Here is a 21,469-nt window from a genome sequence, read left to right on the forward strand (position 1 = left end):
ACTTGTTCATTGCCAGCATAGGCTTTGGATTTAAGCAGAGCTGAGTTTGAATTCTGGCTTGGATATACTAGCTGCATGAGCTGAGCAAGTTTCTGCAATTTTCAAATTAGTTGTCCTTCTCTCTGAAGTAGAAGACATGCCTAGGGATGTTCTCAGAATTAAATGACATAATACGGGAAAAGTGCTTGTCTAATGAGTTCCGGATAAAGATTACCTATAATAGGAATATTAGTGTCATAATTTTACTAAAAATGACCTAATGAAAATGTGTTTGTAAATTTTTGGTGTGAATACTCTGAATGAAAGTATTTCAGTGGAAAGAAAATTTAGGATCAGCTCAAAAAACTGGGGAAAATGAATCATAGACATTTATTAGCTAATTCCTTATTTATGATTAATGAATAATTTCCTCTGGTTTCAGAAAAATTTTTTCTTAAGCTAACACTTCATATCTGAGGAAACTGAAAATGAACTGTATAGACCTTCACCTGCTATAGCAAAGGAAGTCCATGTAAATTATTTATATTTATTTATCTCATATATGCACTTATTGGATCAAAAAGTAGAGGCTGTGTCCACTTTACTTGAAGTTTAACTTCATGCATTTGAAAGATCTTCCAAATACAACAGCATGACCCAACAAAGTGTTTGCTACAGACTCCAAAGTGGTGGGCCATATGGTTTATGTAGGGACTAATAAGATGGTACATATGTTCTCCCTGCAAGACAATCACTGATTCTTCTTCTGAATGTCATGGAGCTTTATTTTGTATTCTAAGCTAGGTATAGGCCCCTTTGTGGGATGGGGAATGCCTTACTTTTCTGTTGAAGACCGATCTCTTGGTCGGAGCGGTGGCACCGGAGGTGGAACATGTGGGGGAGGCACCGGAGAGGATGCATCCTTAAAGGCATCGGTGCCGTTGTCAGAGTGGCTTTTGGAAAGAGGTCTGTAGGTCTGGGTCTTTGCAGCAGGATGTGACTGAGTGCTGTAGGATGGGTGGTACAGACCTACCATGAATAAAACAAAACAAAAACAAAAAATTAACATTTAAAAAAGCATGAAGTTATTCATGCCTTTCCATACCCAATGATTTTGAAAACTATTATCCACAAACATATTCATAAGGCACACATTAGATGGTATGTCATGTATCAATTTGTAATATTATCAACTTAGTAATTATTATTTATTAACTTATTACATATACAAGCACTGATGACAGTAAATCTTCATCAATTATTTTGGAATTAGTAACAATTCAGACTGTTAATAAGAAAAAACTTACAGGCACTCAGCAAATTTTCTCGTCGATCATAGGCTAATAACATTGGTAAGGTTTCAGAAGAAGATTAAAAATTTTTTAGACCTATTTCCAAATATCTGCTGATAATTTAAAAACTCTGCTTTATATATGACAATTAATATGCTAATTGCAATCAAAATCCTGAACAAGCTCTATCCATATGATGCTATGTGAGGCACAAGGGAACATAAACACTCAATAAGCTTCTAGTAAATTTGAGAAAATGAGGTAAATGCACAGTAAGCTTCTAGTACATCTGAGGAAATGAGGCACAAATAGAATCATTACTGAAAATAATTGGTAACATTTAATAAAGACCAAATGAGGAAAATATACTAAGAATTAAAGGATATTATAAAATGGTAGATGGGTCAGAGATGCTATCATGAAACCCAAGGGACTAGTCATCCCTGAAGGATTACTTTGGGTGGACAGAGAGGGTATCAGGGATAAGTGCAGGACATAGAGAAGAGGGATGTGGGGTTAGCAGGAAGGGAGAACACTAGTTGCAGTTTCTGTTTCTACTAATTAAACGATAAAACTTATAGGAATTCTGGCTTTCCCTGCACTAATTACTCATGGAACATCACCTTTAATATTTGAAAAATCACAAGAATTCTGAGTTTCCCCAACTGCAATATTTTGGGGTAAGTTTATTTGCATTCATCTGTTCCTCCTGAAGATCCATGCAAACTTCCATGACAAATGTAAAGAGACAACATCTACATTTACAGTTTTTGCCTCAGTTCTACAGTCAGACTTCAACTTTTGAGCTAAATAAAGGAGGTAAGTTTGGTAACTGGAAATAAAGATGGAGGGGAATATTTTAATGGACTTCCTGTTATAATTTGAGGGAGCCAGGACCTAAAACCAGAGATTCATAGCTAGCTAAGCTTGCTTTACTCATTTTCCCTCTATTTGTCTTTGGAAACTAGTAGCAAAATATCTCATGCTTTTAGGGCCTGAATGTTGGTTCTTCAGGAGTCAAGGAGGAGAGAGCCTCACACAGTTCTGCTGCCAGGCTGGCTAAAGGACCCCTAAATGAGAACAAAGCTGATGAACAGTCCTGAGCCTGTGGCTGGGCAGGCAGAGAAGGCCCTTGGTGGAATACCTGAGGCAACATTTAGGAAAAAGTGATAAAAGGAACCATTTTTTTTAAGGATCTCTCACTCCAGCTGAAGACCACTTTACAAGATGCCAGAGTACTCAAATACAAGTGGCAGTGCCCCAATTGAAGTTTTTCTATCAGGATCAGTGGCAATTCTGAGTTAGAAAAGTGGCCCAGCCAAGTGGGATTTTTCACATCTCTCAATGAATGACTGCATTTTGAAGCAGAAACCTGGACAAGGTCACAAAACACTTTGCTTGATTTGTTTTTTGGGAAGTGTATTTGAATTGTAATCACTCTCTCTGCTGATAAAAGAAGATCTTTATCTTATTTTGTACCCTGGTCATGGTATGTTCTTTCACACTGTCCTTCACACTTTGGTTAAACATTCCTGAAACCCAGAATAAACTAACAGTGGGGATGAATGAGACAAAACAGTATTAATTCTCATTTCCATGAGAAAAGATCAATCTTTTTGTTATGCATGCTCTGAAAAAAAAGAAATCAAGCAACCTCCTAATTATAGGAACCCAAGTGTGGTCAAACAGAGGGACAAAACAAAGTGATGGTGTAGTTCTTCCAACATTGTTGAGCATCAAATCGTCATGACAAGCAAGGAAACCCATCGGCCCATCCTACCTGCATTATATGTGTAAGGAGTATTGTACATGTCTGTGTCATCATCTAGAAAATGAAACATAAATATTATGGTAGTACAGATTCTGTCACCATGCCATAACAACACAGCAGAATTTCAGAGAAACACCAGAAATTTGCTAAAGGAGCAGTGCATTTTTCCTAGTTCATAATATCCATTTATGTTTCCAAGTACTGCCTTTTGCTGAGCCTCTCTGGACTGACCTTTCTTATCTTTAATGTATTTGCCTTATGGCCCTCTTCACAGCATGCAAAGCCCATGCCTTGTTCTCACTTCCCTAGGAGGCTTGTTAACTGCAGGCAGCAGGCTCAGCCAGCCCTGCCTACATCACTCTCCTGATAAGGAGCAAGCACTTGGGGGAGGAGGGAGGAGGGAGGAAAGAGGAGTCTGTTGAAATAGACAACCTGCCCAGTGCAGGATGTGAACAGGGAAGGACGGAGAGACCAGAACACCTGACAGTGTCCAAGGTGCTCCTTCTAAGAGGCTTCCTGGCAGCTTGGGGGTGAGGTAGAGGCACAGGTCTCTGAGTTGAGGGGTGATAAAAGAACAGGAAGAATGTCGAAAAGAAAGGGGGCATGAGATTCACTAGGGTCTTGACATTTTTGTGGGAATGAAATCATGCGAAGGAGGAGTAGACCTCCTTCAAACCACAAGGCCCCCAACAGAAAACAGAACATGCATACCAGGCTTGTGCACCATGTGGATTTGCTTAAACATAGTCTTGTACCAGTCCTTGGGTCGGTCAACTGTCTGTAATAGAGAATATCCGAGAGTTAATAAAACTGACCTCAGGTAAACATTGCTTTTCAATGTCTTTATTGCTTGTAGCTTATCTTTTTAGTAGCAATTTCTATTTAGTTATAAAAATTTTCTGACTCTTCACTATTACTTGGTGGTGATTTTAGCAATTTATCCTGTTATATATGCAGGATAAATGAGGAAAATATACTAAGAATTAAAGGATATTATAAAATGGTAGATGGGTCAGAGTTTATACTGAATTGGAGCGTTAGATGCTATGGTTTTATTTGTTCAAATCACAGCTGTGCACTGACTGCATCTAGCTCTTTATATGTGACAGTACCTTATTGTACACCAGTAGAAAAGTAAACATATATCTTTATAATCATAACTAAATGTTTTGCTTGACAAGATCTTTATCCCAACTCTTTCAAAGTTACATGGGCAAGAAATTTGACTATTTTGTTTGACACAGTTAGCTAAATAAACCAGATTTTCTAAGACTGTTCTCTTGATTTGGAAAGTTTGATTAGTACTGCTACAAAAGTATTCTTGTACTTGTTAGCTCGAGCATTGGTTTATATTTTATATCCTAATTTTTCTTTTGGAAATAGAGTTACCACATTTTTCATCTGGAAATTGAGGGTCCTGTGCCAGATGGCTTTGGCAATGCTGCACAAGTAGATTAACATTAAGGACTACTTGACTTTATTTGCCAATCACCTCTGCATTCTCAACTCTTCCTACAATGGAAAACTGAAGGCAGCTGATTGACTATACAGTCAAATGGCGGCAGCTGGTAGGAAGGACCATAGTGATAAAACAGGAGACTGGCTTTTATTTGCTGGCTCAAGTGGAATAGTTAAACATGTATCTTTTTTTTTAAGTTATATTTTTTAAAGATGAACACAAGATGAACACAATATCTTTACGTTATTTTATTTATTTTTAGGTGGTGCTGAGGATTGAACCCAGTGCCTCATGTGTGTAAGGCAAGTGCTTTACCTACCACTGAGCTATAACCCCAACCCCAAACATGTATCTTTTAAAAACTTTATTGCAGTGCTGAGGATGGAGCCTAGGGCCTTGATGTAGGTAGGCAAACGTACCACCTCTAAGCCCAACCCCTGTGCAACATTTAAGGGACTTATATTTCCATAAAAGATCAACTTCCCTTCCATCAATCTTCATTTCTTTTACAGTATAAGAGCAACAAAAAATAATACATAACTTTGTGCAAAAATATTTTCTAGTCATACTTGGATGCAACCAATGGGAACAACGAAGTCAACTAACGTCACTGAAAATGGCAATGTATTTTGACGGACAGGAATATTTTGCTCACTTGTTGGAGGGCCTGTATCCAGCAGGATTTCACAGTTATGCCATCTGCTAGCTTTATATGGTGAGCAAAGAGATGCCAGGCAATGCCCCATCAGTTGGCAAAGGAGAACATGAAACTAGTAAAACGGAATTTTAAAATTCAAGGTCCCTTTCTAGAAGAAGTCCTAGAATCCTTTAAAGCTCTCTCTCTCCTTTTTTTTTTTTTTTTTATAAATGCCATCATGGAGATTGTCATGCTTCATCTTGTAATTATGAAAGTAGATGTCTACTCAAATCTGAGGAAATTTACTTTTAGATGTGTCCTTCAAAAACATTTTGCACAAACAGTAATTACCAAGACTTCATTGTGCTGTCGCCATCTATGACCTTGACTGAATAGATTTCAATTTTTCTACTCCTACAGTTTATGAAACATCAGAGTTTCACAATGAATTAACATGCAGAGATTCCCAAAAAGAAAACAGACATATTTTCTACATACCAGTTTACAGTAATTCTGTTCTAATTTTTGCAACTTTTCAGTTCCAAGAAATGGTCAAACAAGTGTTATATTCGAATTAAAAGGAAGAAAACTTTGCATGTCTCTTAACTAGCTGGGCTTAATTACACGATCTCTTGGGGTCTGAGCCCTAGTGATTTTTGTTGTTGTTTTTGAGAATGGCAGTAAAAGGCTGACAGAGACATCCCAGGGCGCAGGAGAGTGGTCAATCTAGAAAGCTCCTTCCCTTCATTAAAGTAACTCAAAAGTAGTGGGTATTGATTCTAGGCTTTCTGGAGCGTCTGGCCCATTTAATAAAATCCTGTTGCCTTGGTATATGTTGGTCATCTGAGACGATACTATGACATGGTGCATTCAGTCAGTACTGCCTTTGGTGTATACACTGGGCAGAAATTTAATATGAAGTAATTTGAGTCTGATAATCATTCCTTTCTACACAGCTGAGAAAGGAAAATACCCTTGGAGATTCTTGGCCTGCTGTGGCTCAGAGATGGCCTGACTCAACATTTATAAACACAGCTATACTTGGGGATGTGCTCTGTAGGCTGCAAAATAGTAAACGTGAGTAAGAGAAGTCTTCATAGACCTGGTCCTTCTTGGTAAAGTTTTAAAGGTCTAAGGAGAGAGTGATTGTACATAAAATTACGGTTCCTTATAAGGAATTTCTGGGTTGGTTATGTTTTATTCTCTATTTTTAGAAGGCAAATGAGCATCACATGTCTAGTGTATGTATTTGCTTATAACTAAGCATGCTTTTGATTTATAGTTGAAAAATAATACATACATTTTAAGATTACTTGATTTTCATTAACCATCAGTTTTTACCTTTAAAATACAAACAATGCAAGGCCTTGCCAGTTAAAAATTATGTCTTATGGATTAAAAGAATAGATCAGGTTTGCATGCCCATTGTTACATATCATGTACTGACTTAAAAATCTACCCAGAGGTTTCAGATAAAAGCTTTTGAGTCCAACTTTATAATTACATAGAAAGCAAAGATCTCTTAGTATGTTTATATACTGTTCCTCAAGGATCAATTAGACAAAACTAACGACACCATCCCTGTCTGACTTGGTATCCTTACGTTATTAGGGGGAAAAAAATCAAATTTAACAATTTTGAGTCAGAAATCCTAAAAAAAAGGACACAAATGACCAAACACCACCATCGGAAACATGTAATCATTGTAAGACTGAAAATATTAGTCACAATCCCTGAACTTTTTCTGTTACTTCACTATGACAATCATCAGTTTCAACATAGAATTTTAGGACTTCACAATTCACCCCATTCAACATTCTAGCAGTCTAATGAGTCAAAAGCCCTAGTTCCTGCTGTACTGATTTTTTTTTTAACTTCAATTAAAACACTGATGCTTATATTAATCAATTTTAACTCTTTTCTCTATATATCATCCATGGTCTCCTCATATAATAAATGCAGGTTCAAAAAGAGAAGAAAAGCCCCACACTTTAGCTTTTTTGGAATGCTTCAATCTTACCACTGATTTCTTCCTGATCTCTTTCCCATTCTTTCTCTCTACCCATTATTGTCTTTGGCTCCCCAGGTTTGCATTCCAGGGAAGCAGCTCTTGGCAACACCCAGCCCTTTATGTGGGCTTGGCCGGCAAACTGTGTGCCTCTTGGGGAGCTCCTTTCTCACACCTCCCCCCAATTTCACCTGCAAAGATGCTGTGGCTCTCATCCTGGTGTCCCCAATCCTCCTTCTCCCCGGCAAGCACAAGCCTCCTCTTCAAGTGGACCTGGTCAGCACGCAGCTGCCTGCCCTGGCTCTCAATAGCTGCCTCTGCTGCTGCTGAGCTTTGCCAGAAGGGGCTGCCCCCGACACACTGAGCAATGCTTTGGCAGAGTTTAAAGACTTAAAAAAAAAAAAAAAAATTTCCAACACTTTCACTTATCATCCCCAGAGAGCTCCCAGCAGGCTCAGTTGACAAGGGACACTCAGATGTGTATTTTTCTTTAGACACTTTTCCCTTTTCATGACATTAGCTCCCTTCATTCCAATCATCTCACCTCCCAGCTCCCAATTCACAGCTCTGCATCTCCTGGTGTTAACACACATCCATTTCAAGAAACAAAATCACTGGTTTATTTGCAATGCATGTGGGAATTCAAGGCAGCCAAAGAATTTGCTTTTTTGTTTTCCTTGTTCCTTCTCTTTTTTTCTCTATGGCTCTATCTATCCTTGTTTTCTTTAAAAAAGTTTTATCATTTAATAAAAAAAATCACAATTTTCATGACTCTTAATTCAAATAGAAAAACAGGTTGCGTAATTCTCTTCAATGGATGGTTCTCTTTCTCTGCCACACAGCATAATATTCATGAGAACTCAATGGCACAGAGGGCAATCCTCATTATATAAGACCCTAGGAATGCACAAAGCCACGCACAATCCATCCTTTGTAGAGGCTGTGCATAGACCCAGGCAGACGCACACGCTGGCATTTCCTACCGTTCTAATTGCTGTGGGGATTCCGGATTCATCCACTGGCCCAATCCCCGGGTAATGTGGAGCTTTGATGACTGTCACTCTCTTCTCTTCCTCTGAGGATCTGTACAGTGGGATTGAGCTGCTGGTGGTACCGTCCAGAGACTGTGCATGCTGGGAATAGGTCTCTGCAGAATCTGTGCAGAAAATTTGGTGAAATATAATATATTGGATGCAAAAAGACTCAAAATTAATAGTGCCTCTTGTACTTCTGTGCCAATTGTAACATAGAGGTCATATTTCCATGGCTCTGTCTGTCTTTTAATTCATTGACTTTGTTTTTGAGCAGCTTGTGGTATAGAGGATATAGTGTAGACGTGCAGTGAACAGGCTATAACATAGAAGACCTCAACATTTATGACATTTGTTGAGTGGCTGTTTGACAGCCACTGTTAAGTGAACACTACATGTACGACCTCGTCTTCCCTTCCAGTAATCTTGAGGGACTATCTTGGGAGGGAGACAACAATCAGTTTTGATGAGGGGGCAGATAAATTCAGTAATTTCCCTCAAGTCACAATTCATACCAATGTTATTCTTGTGATACCACTGACAACCAATGACAGTGACTTCATAAAAAACCAAGTGAACAAAAAATCACTTTAAAAATTTTTACATCCAAACAGGCATTAATGTTAAAGGTTGGGGGTAACAAAAAATGCTTTAAAATGACTAGTATGAATTGAATTGGGTTTAAACAGCCAATGGCTATAAAAGGCCAAAGCCATAACGTTTTACCATTTGAAGATAGCAATGGTATTGAGGATATAAATTAGAGGAAGCTTGTCAAGATCCTATCTTCCTGTTATCTTTATCAACTTTTAGTGTACTTTCAGAAGCAACCAAGGGAACACCCAAGTATTATATTTTCCACTTATGCTGAGTTTGAAAATACGTACTGCCATTCATCTGGCAAAATTAGCAATAAGACATTCTGTCTTTTATCAATTAGTTTCAAAATTTTGGTGACTAAGAATGTTACTTTCTTTATACTGTTTATGCCATGGCTTGGTAGTTCTGTCACTCAGAAAGTTCTTTTATGTGGAAACAGAAGAGCCCTATATTTCAGGATAGAATTCATTGATATCATTCAGATGTACATGTGTGGGGGTAGATGTACATATATATGTACACACACATATACATACACAAATATTATATATAAATGTGTTTTTCATGAAAAATTGTATGAACATCATAAGTGAACATTTTAAAAAATTCAACTCATCTTTATAAGGGAAATTGGAGTTAAGGTCTAACATTTATAGCTATTATTATTATTATGAATATTTTCAATTTAGTTTGCAACAGAAAAGCATTTTTAGTATATGTTTTAAAAGATTGGATAAAGCTAGGAATAAAACTGCTTTATGTACCAACGAATATGAAATACATATCTTTTCAAATTCCAAAAAGGACTTGAGAGCATAATCCTGATGCTAGTATTTTAATCATCAATGAATGTTTTTCGAAAAGCTAGTATGTGCAAAGTCCTAACCTAAGCACATGGAATCAACTCTGTCTTTACCTATATTTCTTCAGGTTATACAGACTGTAGCTTATGCAATGGAAGTTAGTTCTTTATTTTATTATTCTTTTATATGGTCCACTTAACTCTTATCTTTGCAATCCCTTGTCCCCAACTAACTATAAAGAGTAAACTTATAAATTCTTGTAAATTCTTCTACTATCACAGCATTGGCCAATTAGAATTTGTTTGACGTTTATAAGAAAAAATTCTTCCCATGTAGTATAGTTAATATGTAAAATCTGTTCATTGATAAGGTCTAAAATCAAAGCCTCTCTCTATTTGAATATTTGTAATTTTTTGTTTGATGGAATGGTGCTGGTAGGGGGAATAAAACTGTGTTCATTAGGACAAGCAATTGGATAAAGAGTCACACTTTGATCATAAGTATTTGGGAAAGTGTTGTGGATATCCACAACAACTTGTAAAGCTTTACTTTACATGTGTGATACTATATAGTTCCATTACAAAAATCTAAATATGATGGGTTTCTGTTATAATACTAAGTGTAGGCTGGTGGTTAAAGGGAAAAGTTTTGGCACAGGGAAGTTCTACTTTCTGGTACTCTAAAAGGACATCATTATAAGATGCACAGATGACCCCAGGGATAGCAGTAAAGAAGGCACAAGCATGAGCCTTTAATGAGTCCCACAGCTGCATTTGAAGTCTTACAAAGAATTTGTTGACCATGGAGGTTGAGTTCCACCATGTACAGCCTAGATATTGCCATAACATATTCTTTAGTAAACTAGGGATTATCATGATCTTTCAATATGGAGTCAGTATTGGGAAGGTGGGGTGCTGCCTATTGTCAACCAGGGAATAGCAAAGTCCTGTATTCTGGTCACTTTTTCTCTGTGGCTGATTTGCAGTGGCCAGAGGATGGTCTTCTCCTTTTCTCCTTCCCTGAGAGGCACATGTGGGCATGCTCTCCTCAGCTTCTTCTCTGCTTCTTGCTCTCCTGGAAGCTTTCTCATTTCTCAACATCACAGAAGCTTTTTCAGCCCGAATTCATATAGTGGTTCAATTTGGTATGTCTTTTAATGTTTGGGGGTTTTAGAAGTATTTATTACATTCTTTTCTAAACCATGCTAATATATTTTATATAAGATTTTTTCTTTTTATGGCATAGCATCTTTTTTTTTTTTCCAGGAGGTTTAAAGAATTTATGAGGCCCACCAAATTATATGCTTAAATATTTTTATGTTTATGTTTTTTTTTTTTCCTGGAGGACAGCTATATTTTTCATCTGATCCTTAATCCCCAAAGGGTTAAGAACTATCTCTCTATAAAATTATGGAATCATCATTTAAGAGACCTCTGAAGTTTTCCTTGTTTAGCTTCCTACTACCCCATCCCAAACTGATGGCCTTCCGGTCTTGGTCTTAACTACATGGTAGTTTATTACCGTGTGAACCAGTACTTTATTGTTTTATTACTTTGTGAGACAGCCTGTTCCTTTGTCACACTGTTTTGACTGTTAAACCATTCTTCCTTAAATATATAAACCAAAAAGAACATTCTACAGCAAAAGTTCTTCCACAAAGGTAAAATCTGCCTCATGGAAAAGTACTACATTAATGTTCCCTGAGGAGTATAGACTCTCCTCTCTCTAACTGTATCTTTTCCTTTCTCCCCGCCACCTCAAATATCAAATAGCCTTTTTTCCAGGCTCAGAGGTATATGGGATCATGGTCTTGGAAGAGCTGGGTATCTGTTTTGTCTGATGTTGAAACCTCTGCCCTGGTTCCTCCTAGGACAGGTCATTACAGAGTGGAGTGTTGAAATATCCTGCCTCACTTTGATGCCTTATGTTTTTCTCGTGTGCTTTGTACTTATATTGAAATAGCTGCGGACTCATGGTGCTCACATCACTTACCAAGGGATCTGCCATGCTGCATGATCATGCTTGAGTTGAGTGAGGCTGGGAGAGAATATGCCGAGGGAGAAAACGGCCGTTGATAGTAACTCATTGGACTCACAGCTCCTCCAGAGTTGCCATTCACTGTTATCTGGCTCTGAGGAAAGGGCAGAGGCATCCTGTTATAGCAAACAGTTCCTGTAAACATCTCTCCTTTACATGACAAGGAAAGGCTTCCAACTGCATGACACTAATCAACTGCCAAGTTCTGATTTATTTCAAAAACTGATGTCATAGGGGCAGGGCACATTTTTTCCAGTCTCTCTCTCTCTCTCTCCATTTTATTTCCGAAAGTCATTGTCCTCTATATCAGAGGGCACAGAAGGTGGCTAGAAAGGATGGAAGCAGTTAGACACTCTGTTCACAGAAGTGCCTACTGGTATCAACAGGAGTCACCGCTACATAAACATGGAGGGTGCATGTGCTCCTAAAAATCATGACTTAAGTAGCTGTGACTTAAATTGCACATGCAGGATTTGAAATGAATGCTCTGACATTAAGGGAAGGGATTGGTTCTCAGATTTAGGAATATCCTCTAGTGAATAAAGGTTTCCAAAGCAAAGTGTATAATCTAAGGAACAACCTATTCTAGAAGAGTCACATACCCAGTAAGGCATCAGAAATACATGTTAAAATACTCACTTTTCCCTACTTCAAACTTCATCTGTTTGATTTATTAACAATTGATTTCAATTAATTTATATATGAGTGTTTTGTATTCCCAAAGGTATCTCAAGATTCTTGTTGAAGATGATCATAGATAGGCTCCTTTTTGAAGTTTTTATAACATACAACCTGGTAGCCACATAGTAGACATTTAATAGATACATATTCTAATTGAACTGAATCAGCTTAGTTTTCACAAGTTAAGCTCAGGAATAACAATTCACAGCACATCGATGAGTATTATGGAGATTATGTACTGCATGCAAATAAGACAAAACATTAGTAAGAACTTTGAGTTAAAATTGTCTTATAGCTGAATACACACAAATACGCATATGTACATAAAGACCCATAATTTGCGAGCTTTTCCTACTTATTTTAAAACAAAGTAAACTTCTATTATACAGGCTTGAAACATAGACAAATAATTACATAGTTCCACGATTTCACTTTAAAATAGGTTATGTTTTCAAATGACCTAGAATAAATCTGATTTTATTACTTCATAGCCATAACACATAGATACTAAAATCAATAAACATTTCATTATAAGGATTGCACTTTTAAAATACTTCTTTAAGATGTTAGGAAAATTGCTTTCATATCATAACTAATCATATCTTGAGTACCTTCTCCCTGGAGAGACCTGGACATTCAATGTGAGGCACAGATCTGATCAAATGTTTCAGAGCCTTTAAGCATCCCTGGGGAGTGATCTGAGGATGTTTTTGATTCCTTCACCAAATCAAGTTTGGTGGAACTTTGTAAATATAATCTTAATGCTATTGCTCTAATGTGCTATAATTAATGTTAAAAGTAGGAGATTAATTTTTATTAAAAATCAATAGGTTGCAGTGAGTTGAGTATCCATTATCCAAATGCTTGGGACCAGATGGATTTTGGAATATTTATATATATATACATAATGACATACCTCAGGATGTTGAACCCAAGGCTCAACATGCAATTCATTTTTATTTCATTCATGCCTTATACACATATGCTGAAAGTAATTTTAAATAATAATTTTAGTGCACCTGCATTTTGACTGTCCTTTCACATGGAGTCAGGTGTAGAATTTTTCCACTTTACTGTGCCATGTCAGTGCTCAAATTTTTTCAGATTTTGAAGCATTTTGAATTTTGGAGTTTTGGGTTAGGGATACTCAACCTGTATGTTACGAAACTTAAGAAACTGAATCCTATTTTGATGGTTTCAATAATATTCAGGGATTATAAATGAACACTGAACATAGATTTACTCTTTTATTGTGTTAAACCAATCAAGATTTTAGTAATTAAATAACACTATTAGGATTTTTGAAAATACTTTAAAACTATAGTGATTATAATTAATGATGAGGAAAAACATCTCATGAAGAACCCATGAGCAATAAACTGATATTGGTATTCATTTCAATTGCAGTCCCCTCTTAATGTGTACACAAGACCATCTGCATAACTGAAGATCCCAGAGAGTCTTAATAACAGACAACTGAAGAGATCAGTACACGAATTGATATGCTCTGGTAGGACATAGGCAGCCATACCTGCCAAGCACCTGATAACATAGGCTGGTCCCCTCCTGTGGCAAGGGAGGAACGTTTAGTGGACTAAGTCCTATAATGTTTTAAACACCTTCATTGGATGACTACCAAAACCCATCCAAAAAAAGATGGATGGGATTCATTTTCTGTAATTGCAGAGTCTTAAAAAATATATGGCTTACTAAAACATTTCTCTATGCATGAATGTTGCAGATTGAATGTCCTGGATAGAATATAGAAACTATGTAACACGAGTAAAATTTTGTTTATGACAGTGCTCATTTGGAACTTCATTGTAACATTTATTTTAGGAAAAAAAATTCCCATTTATTTATTTATTGCTTAAAGTTATGTGCCTTCGAAATGGAAGCCATTATTTCTACATTATATGCAATTGAAAATTTGTGCCATAAAATTTTGAAGCATTTTAGGCATTCGTTAATAATTTATTAGGAACTGCTTGGCATATGGACACTTTTCAATGACATAGCATGTAGAAAAAATATTTATAGATAGAAGGCAAATATAAATAATGTATTCATAAATTTCTGTACTGGAGTGGCTCAGGAAAAATAATTCCACAACAATCACAGGGCTAAATTTCTGTAATGTTAATTAAGATTATTTACATCATCCACTCCTGTGGGGCAAAAGGGTTCAAAAGATGTAGTTGTTTAGTAAAAGGCAAGTAAGAAGAATTAGCACCACTCAGTCAGTAAGTACTTCTGTGAGAAACCAGGATATTAAACTATTTACATAGGACCACTAATATGAGTCAGTGAGGAAAAATGTTATCTACCAGGTATTAACATTGGATTAAAATTTTTGAAACATTTTAGACGTTCTCTATATTCTAATTATAACAGTATACTTATTTAACTTTCTGAGATAACTCATATTAAGGAAAATCACTGTACAATTCACCAGCCATAACCATATACTAAGCCATAAGTAAACCATTTTGGAGAAATCACAAGTAACTCTAAACTAAATGAAGAAAATATAAGTAAATTTTATAGCTCGAAGTAATCTTAATGAGGATGACTGTAGTGCATCTCCCTGGCAGATGGTATAGAATTGGTTTACTCATCAACACCTATGTGAAAAAAAAATGTTCAGCTGCATAACAAGATGGCAGACAAGAAATCAGTCTTTGTAAAAAACGGTGGAGGCGAAGGAAGGAAGAATAATTACATGAGTGGTGGCAGGGGTGGTTAAGGTGGTGCCATCTGTCACAGCAGACCTCTGACCCCAGGTTGGGGAAGGTGTCTCAGAACAGTCAGTGGTGTCAGGGTTACCCATCTGCAGCTCAGCTAGAATGGATGCGGAGGACTCGCTCTCAGAGCGGGAGGACTGCTCGCCCAGGGAGGAGTCTGTCCTGAGAGAGCCTGGGTCGTGGCTGTGGACAAGGCTTTCAGGAGCTAGGAGAGGGTGTTTATAGGAACAGTGTGAAAGGCTCTGGGGCTTAGGCAGGCACGGAGGCCCCAGATCATCAGGTGGCCTTGCTGGGCTGGAGCCTCTATCTGCTGCAAAAGTGATTCCTTTTTGGTTAAAAGGAATCCCAGGAAAAGGGCACGAAGAAGCAGCTTCTGATGTGGTTTGTCTGTGTGTCTGTGAAGCATTTACCTCCAACACACTGGCAGCTAAGTGCTGATTTCCACGCTGAGTTTGAGGAAAAATAATAAGAACAGATATGAATTATCCAATGAACAAAAACATCTCTGTTTGGCAATGGGGCGGAGAAGGCAAAGCATTGGTTTTATTTGCAAGCACTTTAAGAAAATACACTCAGATGGATTAGGTGTCAACCACACAGTACAGAGAAAACATGGAAACATGAAGAAAACGAAGCCAGGCAGTGTTTTTTGGAAACAAGACTAGTTTTCACACGGCACTGCAAACTAAGTTTGGGTAGTAGGAGCTGTGAGTGTTGACATAAGGGATTTCTCCCTCAAAAGTTTGAGCTTTTTGTCCTGAAGACAGCAAAACGATATCAGATTGTCCACGGCTTGGCAGTATTAGTTTGACCTTCACAAGAGAAGCCTTGTAGCATAGTTCTTCCTGTGGTCTCCCCATGGCCATAATGTCCCCAAACTATAAATCAGTTTGCCTCATTTTTTTTTTCTGACGTATGAATTTAAATACTGATCAAACTAAAAAACAACTAAGTGGAAAGGGGATTTGTTTCCTTTCCACTCGTTGAGTCTGTTGATTTCACTGAAACATGAAAAAAACAACTGAACTTTAAAATAGCAGTGCAAATAGAAGTTCTTATGTGTGAAAATGAAGTGAAAAGAAAAACCAGCCAGTGGGAATGGTTAGAAGGCACCGTCCTTGATTAGAGCTAACGTTAAATCTCAGGAAAAGGAGAAAGAAACGGAAGGAGAAATAAAAGGTTTAAGATCATCAAAGCTGTTTATAAAATGCATATATGTTGGAGGGATTGTCTGCAGCAGGAAGGGAGAAGAGGGTCCTTTAAACATTTTTGCATTCATCTCATAATTTTGATGGTGTCTGACCACACGTATTAAATATAATGATAATCATAAAACTCCGTGAATGAATGAAACTTCAAAGCAACTTTTCCCTTTTAGTCTCCCCTCCTTGCAGAATACAGGATCTTGGGGTATTTGAGACCCTGCCAGGTGTAAGATGGCTAAAAGCATTATGGGATATTATCATCAAGGAGGGATGTGGATTAAAAAGAATTGTATAAACTTAGCAATATTGCCTAGTAAAGATTTAAGTGGTACCATTTGGTGTCCTTGGCCAGCCGTAATTTTCATAGCAGCTGATGTCATGTAGGTTGAGGGCCTCATAAAAGTCATAATTAATTTTTTTTGCCTCAGACTTTTAATTGAATACTTAAAATGCACCACATAAAAATTTCTCTATGGGTCATAGATCCCTTAGAAAGCTCTTGATTCTTCTCTTAGGAAAATTGTAAAAATTCAGGCATACATAAGGTTCTGTATAAACAGAAATACTTGCTTCTTGACGAATCATATTACATTTGTTTCTATAGCTGGAACTGTAAAATTCAATAGTTGGTCACCCAGCTATTTCTTTTTGGGGAGGTACTGGGGATTGAACTCAGGGGCACTCAACCATTGAGCCACATCTTCAGCCCTATCCTCAGGGGCTCATGCATTCTTTAAAGCACATCCTTAATCCAACGAAGTTAAGAAATTCCAACCCTGCATAAAAAGACAGATTTCCATATTCTATTTTTATTTAATAAGCTTTGTTATTGTTATTGTTTAAACATAGTCATTTTAAATGATTTTTTTCTTACTGTTTATGATTTTTAAAATCTCTAGAACTAACTGATTGATTTCAAGTCTGGGTTACCTAGACTCAAAAGGTTTAAATGGGAGTGTATCCACTGTATTAGAAAACATTTATAATTATTGTAGATTTTATTGGGACAGAGCTACAATTTTATGAAACTATAATAATTATAATTAAATACATCAAATTTTGATTCAAGTCTGAATGAAATTCAATATGAAGCACTCTTTGGATAGAGTCAGTGGAATTTCTTACTGTAATGTGCTTTCACTAAACTAGCTTCCATATAATCATGAAAATATTCCATGGATCTTTAAATTTGTGTATACTAAGTGAAAATTCTGTTAAATATTTTAAACAATAAAAAAGAAGTTGAGTCATCTGCTTAAATGTGTTTTTGGTCCCTTTAAAAATTAGAAAAATTTAATGACTTCAACTCTCATGAGATTGACTCTTCATGTCCTTTGATGTGAAACATGTCAAAAACTAAGGCATATTCTTCCCATAATCACCCGGGTTATCAGACTGTTTGTATGGCATTGCATCCGGGAATGGTCTTTATCCATTAATTCATTTTTCCAAAGAGAACTGTTTCATCTTTTGAATTTTTCTCACTGCCTCCTGACATGGTCACAATTTTGAGTCTCTTAAGGTATGTATGTGGGGCATGTGTATAAGTGTAGGGTGTATGTGTGTATGCGTAACGTGAAGGTAATGTGAAATACTTGCTTCTTGATGAATCATATTACATTTATTTCTATAGCTAGAACTGTAAAATTCAGTAGTTGGTCACCCAACTATTTTTTTTTGGGGGGGGGTACTGAGGATTGAACTTAAGGGCACCCAACCATTGAGCCACATCCTCAGCCCTATTTTATATTTTTTATTTAAAGACAGGGTCTCACTGAGTTGCTTAGTGCCTCATTTTTGCTGAGGCTGGCTTTGAACTTGCCATCCTTCTTCCTCAGCCTCCCAAGCTGCTGGGATTATGTGCCACTGTGCCAGGCTAACTATTCATTTTTTAAGTAAAGTTTTGAAATACCTTGGAATCCTTTTATATGACCTTAATCTCCACACTAATGAAATACCCCTGGACAGAAGAGCAGAGGGAACCATCTCATATACATTTCCCCAGAAAATGTGAGAAAAGAAGCAAATGAATGTGAAAAAAAAGGAGGGAGGAAGAAGTATTATCTTGCTCTGGACTACACTACTGTAGCAACTTTATTTGCGTGTAGTGGCAGAGATGACTGCAGAAAATCACCCTGTTTTATGTCTCCTTTGCAAAACTATGTAAAGCTAAGCTGTCTGATTATGGGTCAAGGATCACTAACTTTTTATGAATTTGAAATGCTTTTTGTTTTTGCTAAATATTGAGGGAGGAGCTAAAAACACCAGTGAGCTGCTGCCTGGTCTTTACAAAGAAAGGGAAACTTCCCAAAGCTTGGCATCCCTATTTCACCTGATTATTAAAAATAGCATTGAGCCTGTTGGTCCAACTGAATTCAATCCAGAATGCTAAGGAGAACCTGTGGATGAGAAAGGTGACTAAATCAAGTCTGGGGCTCTCTGAGTAATGAAGAGCAAGGGAACTCAGAGGAAGGTAGATGTCAGAAGTGGAAAAAGCACAGTAAGCTGGAGGTAAGCATTGAAAACTCATGTGCCTGCCATGGACCAGGAAGCCATCTGGACTATGCAAATCAAACCAGATACCAGGTAACACAGAGAATGCTGGGAACCAGGACAGAATGGAGAAAGCATATTCCCCAAAGGCAGGATTGATCTGTCCAATGTCCTTTGACTTGAAAGATGTCACAAGCTAAAGCATTCTCTCTAAAATGACCATGTCATGTGTGATATCATTAAAAATAAAAATTAAATTAAAATTAAAAATTTCATTAAAATGAAATTAACTCTGTGACAACCACAGCATATCAGTAGTCATTAGGCCTCAAACCACCAGTTTGTTGACTCTGTAGATGTAGAAGATGGAGATGGAAAGAGGGAAGGTGGATGTGGACTTGGTGTGAAGCTGGGTTAGGAAGACAGTGCATGGCGTGGCAGGATGAGGTGAGTGAAGGACTTATTGGGGGGCAAATATTCAACTGAGAGATAAGAGCTCAGTAACTGAAATAAACATTATTTGAATGCAATCTTAGGGAAAAAAATCAATGCAAACAAAAGTCCATACTGAATAAAATTTCCAAAGTTTAAATAAAGACCAGTGTTATGCCAAGCCATGTTGGAGACTGAGGAAAAAAGAACAGTTTGTGTACATGATTTTTTTTGCAGGAGGTACTGGGGACTGAATTTAGGGGTGCTCAACCATTAAGCCACATCCCCAGCCTTATTTTTGTATTTTGTTTAGAGACAGGGTCTCACTGAGTTGCTTAGCACCTCAACATTGCTGAGACTGGCTTTGAACTCACAATCCTCCTGCCTCAGCTTCCCAAGCCACTAGGATTAGAGTCATGTGCCACCATGCCCAACTGTGTCCATGATTTTTTATGAAAGCATATGCCAGCAATAGTGTTTCCAAACTCTACATCTTTGCTGATCTCATGTTTAATTGAGAGAATAGTCATGTTTGGCAATTTCCTCTTGACCAATAAAGAGTTTAATAATTTTTTGTTTGACTTAAGATGAAATAAATTTATGATGAATTTGGTTTTTTTGGTAAATAAAATCATCTGAACTTAGAATAATTCATTTTAGTAAACCTATATTTCAAGTACTCAGTATTTTTAAAAGATCCAAATACTCTAGAAATAAAACCGTTAAAAACATACACAAATGTATATGTAGAGGGACATATTTTCTCTTCAGCTTTATGTTCCATATTTTCTCTTCAGCTTGACAGGGCCTTGGGGACTAAGATATTAACATCTTCCCTTTAACATCTTTAGCCACTGAGCTTCTAGGCCTCATTTCTCAAGGAACATGTGGGGCATGTATTCAACAGCAAACAAAGGGATTTAGCAGGTTTTTGTTTGTTGTTTGTCTGTGAGGTTAACAAATTGCAAAAGATGTAAGTCATATTGTTTGACAACAGGCGGGAGAGGCTCCTGGTGGCCTTGGATGTGCAGTCAGGTAGACTTGGTCAAGTTGTATCATCTTCCTTGGCCTCAGTTTCCTTATATGTAAAATATGAGCATAAGTAAAACCCATTTCATAAAGTTTGTGAAAAATTAAATGAGATAATGTAAGAAAGGTGCTTGGCACAGTGCCTAATGTGTTGTAATAACTGTTATTTTTTTAAAAAAACAAACATGCTTAGAAGGCATGGGATGCTTTGCACAAAAAAACAGGATAGAGAGAAGACAGTAATATGAAAACTGTCAATAGTAGGAAGAAAACTTCAACTCTTCTTGCTCCACAGGATGAATATGTATGATTTAAGGAAAGTAAGTCCAAGAAGAAGCTAATTGCCCACCTTTTGGGAGATGCAGAGGATTTCAAGATTCTTATGATTTTTAAATGGGGATAATAATCCCAAATATTCTCTAACATTCAGTCTTTCTCTTACAAACACACACACACACACACACACACACACACACATCAGATGAAGACATTGTCAAAGATCTTGTAAATTCATAGCAAAGTGGTTACAGAACATTGGTTGGCCAGACTAATGGAATACATCAAAGATCAGATCTGGTACTTATGGGGATGATCCAGAAAGTATACTCTGTAGTTTGTACTTTTTCTATCATTTCCACACAGCTGACACTTATTCCTTACTCTGCCTTCCTTAATTTCTACATATTGATCCCATGGAGCAAAAGAAATGAGTTTTCTCTCTGATCTACTTGACAGTCAGATAAATTCCCCTTTGTGTCCCCAACATATGTGCAGTAGTTGCTGTGGAAGTCTTTGGCAAATGATTGATTATGTTGTTTCATAACAGAAGGGCCAAGTTTATCCCTTAGATGCAAAGAGCACAGCACGTACAAACGCCATCAAAGACCAGGTATAGCTTTTTGCTGTCTTTTCAAAGCGTCTGGTTTAGACTTTCACACATCTGACACTGAGAACAGTGTGACAATTTTAGCAACGGTATATTTGTTCACACAGCAACAGAAGGATAACATGCCTCATTTTGTCGTCTTTCTATACATAAATTTGTGGGAGGTAAATTTTAAAATGTGCAGTTGACAAACCATATGTCAAATTGTCAGATATGGAGAGAATTCCTCTAACAGTAGCCTATAGTCATCTATTTACACTAACGGTCAGACTTTCATATTAATAGTCATATGTAAATGAAACTTCTACAGTATTAAAATTTGTTTTCCAGTCCTTAGTGTAGATTGCTTTTGTTTCTTGGTCTTCTAATTTCTTGAGAAACT

General features: G+C 37.1%; 1 protein-coding gene across 29 annotated transcripts in view; it reads right to left on the reverse strand.

Annotated features, from left to right (window-relative positions):
• Positions 1–21,469, reverse strand: part of Sorbs2 (sorbin and SH3 domain containing 2) — a 169,863-nt gene that overhangs the window by 54,451 nt on the left and 93,943 nt on the right. For 20 of the 29 annotated variants that reach the window (XM_076853732.1, XM_076853729.1, XM_076853728.1 and 17 more), the window contains 5 exons: positions 11,573–11,711; positions 8,130–8,302; positions 3,754–3,820; positions 3,052–3,096; positions 819–1,008 (listed from right to left, as the gene is read on the reverse strand). In XM_076853732.1, coding sequence (XP_076709847.1) covers positions 819–1,008; positions 3,052–3,096; positions 3,754–3,820; positions 8,130–8,302; positions 11,573–11,711 — 614 coding nt within the window. Of the gene's footprint in view, positions 1–818; positions 1,009–3,051; positions 3,097–3,753; positions 3,821–7,337; positions 7,439–8,129; positions 8,303–11,572; positions 11,712–21,469 lie in introns of those variants that run through there. The other 9 variants (XM_076853730.1, XM_076853726.1, XM_076853724.1 and 6 more) reach the window with 3 other exon arrangements.

The sequence above is a fragment of the Callospermophilus lateralis genome, chromosome 4, assembly GCF_048772815.1.
Source record: "Callospermophilus lateralis isolate mCalLat2 chromosome 4, mCalLat2.hap1, whole genome shotgun sequence".
Lineage (NCBI taxonomy): Eukaryota > Metazoa > Chordata > Mammalia > Rodentia > Sciuridae > Callospermophilus > Callospermophilus lateralis.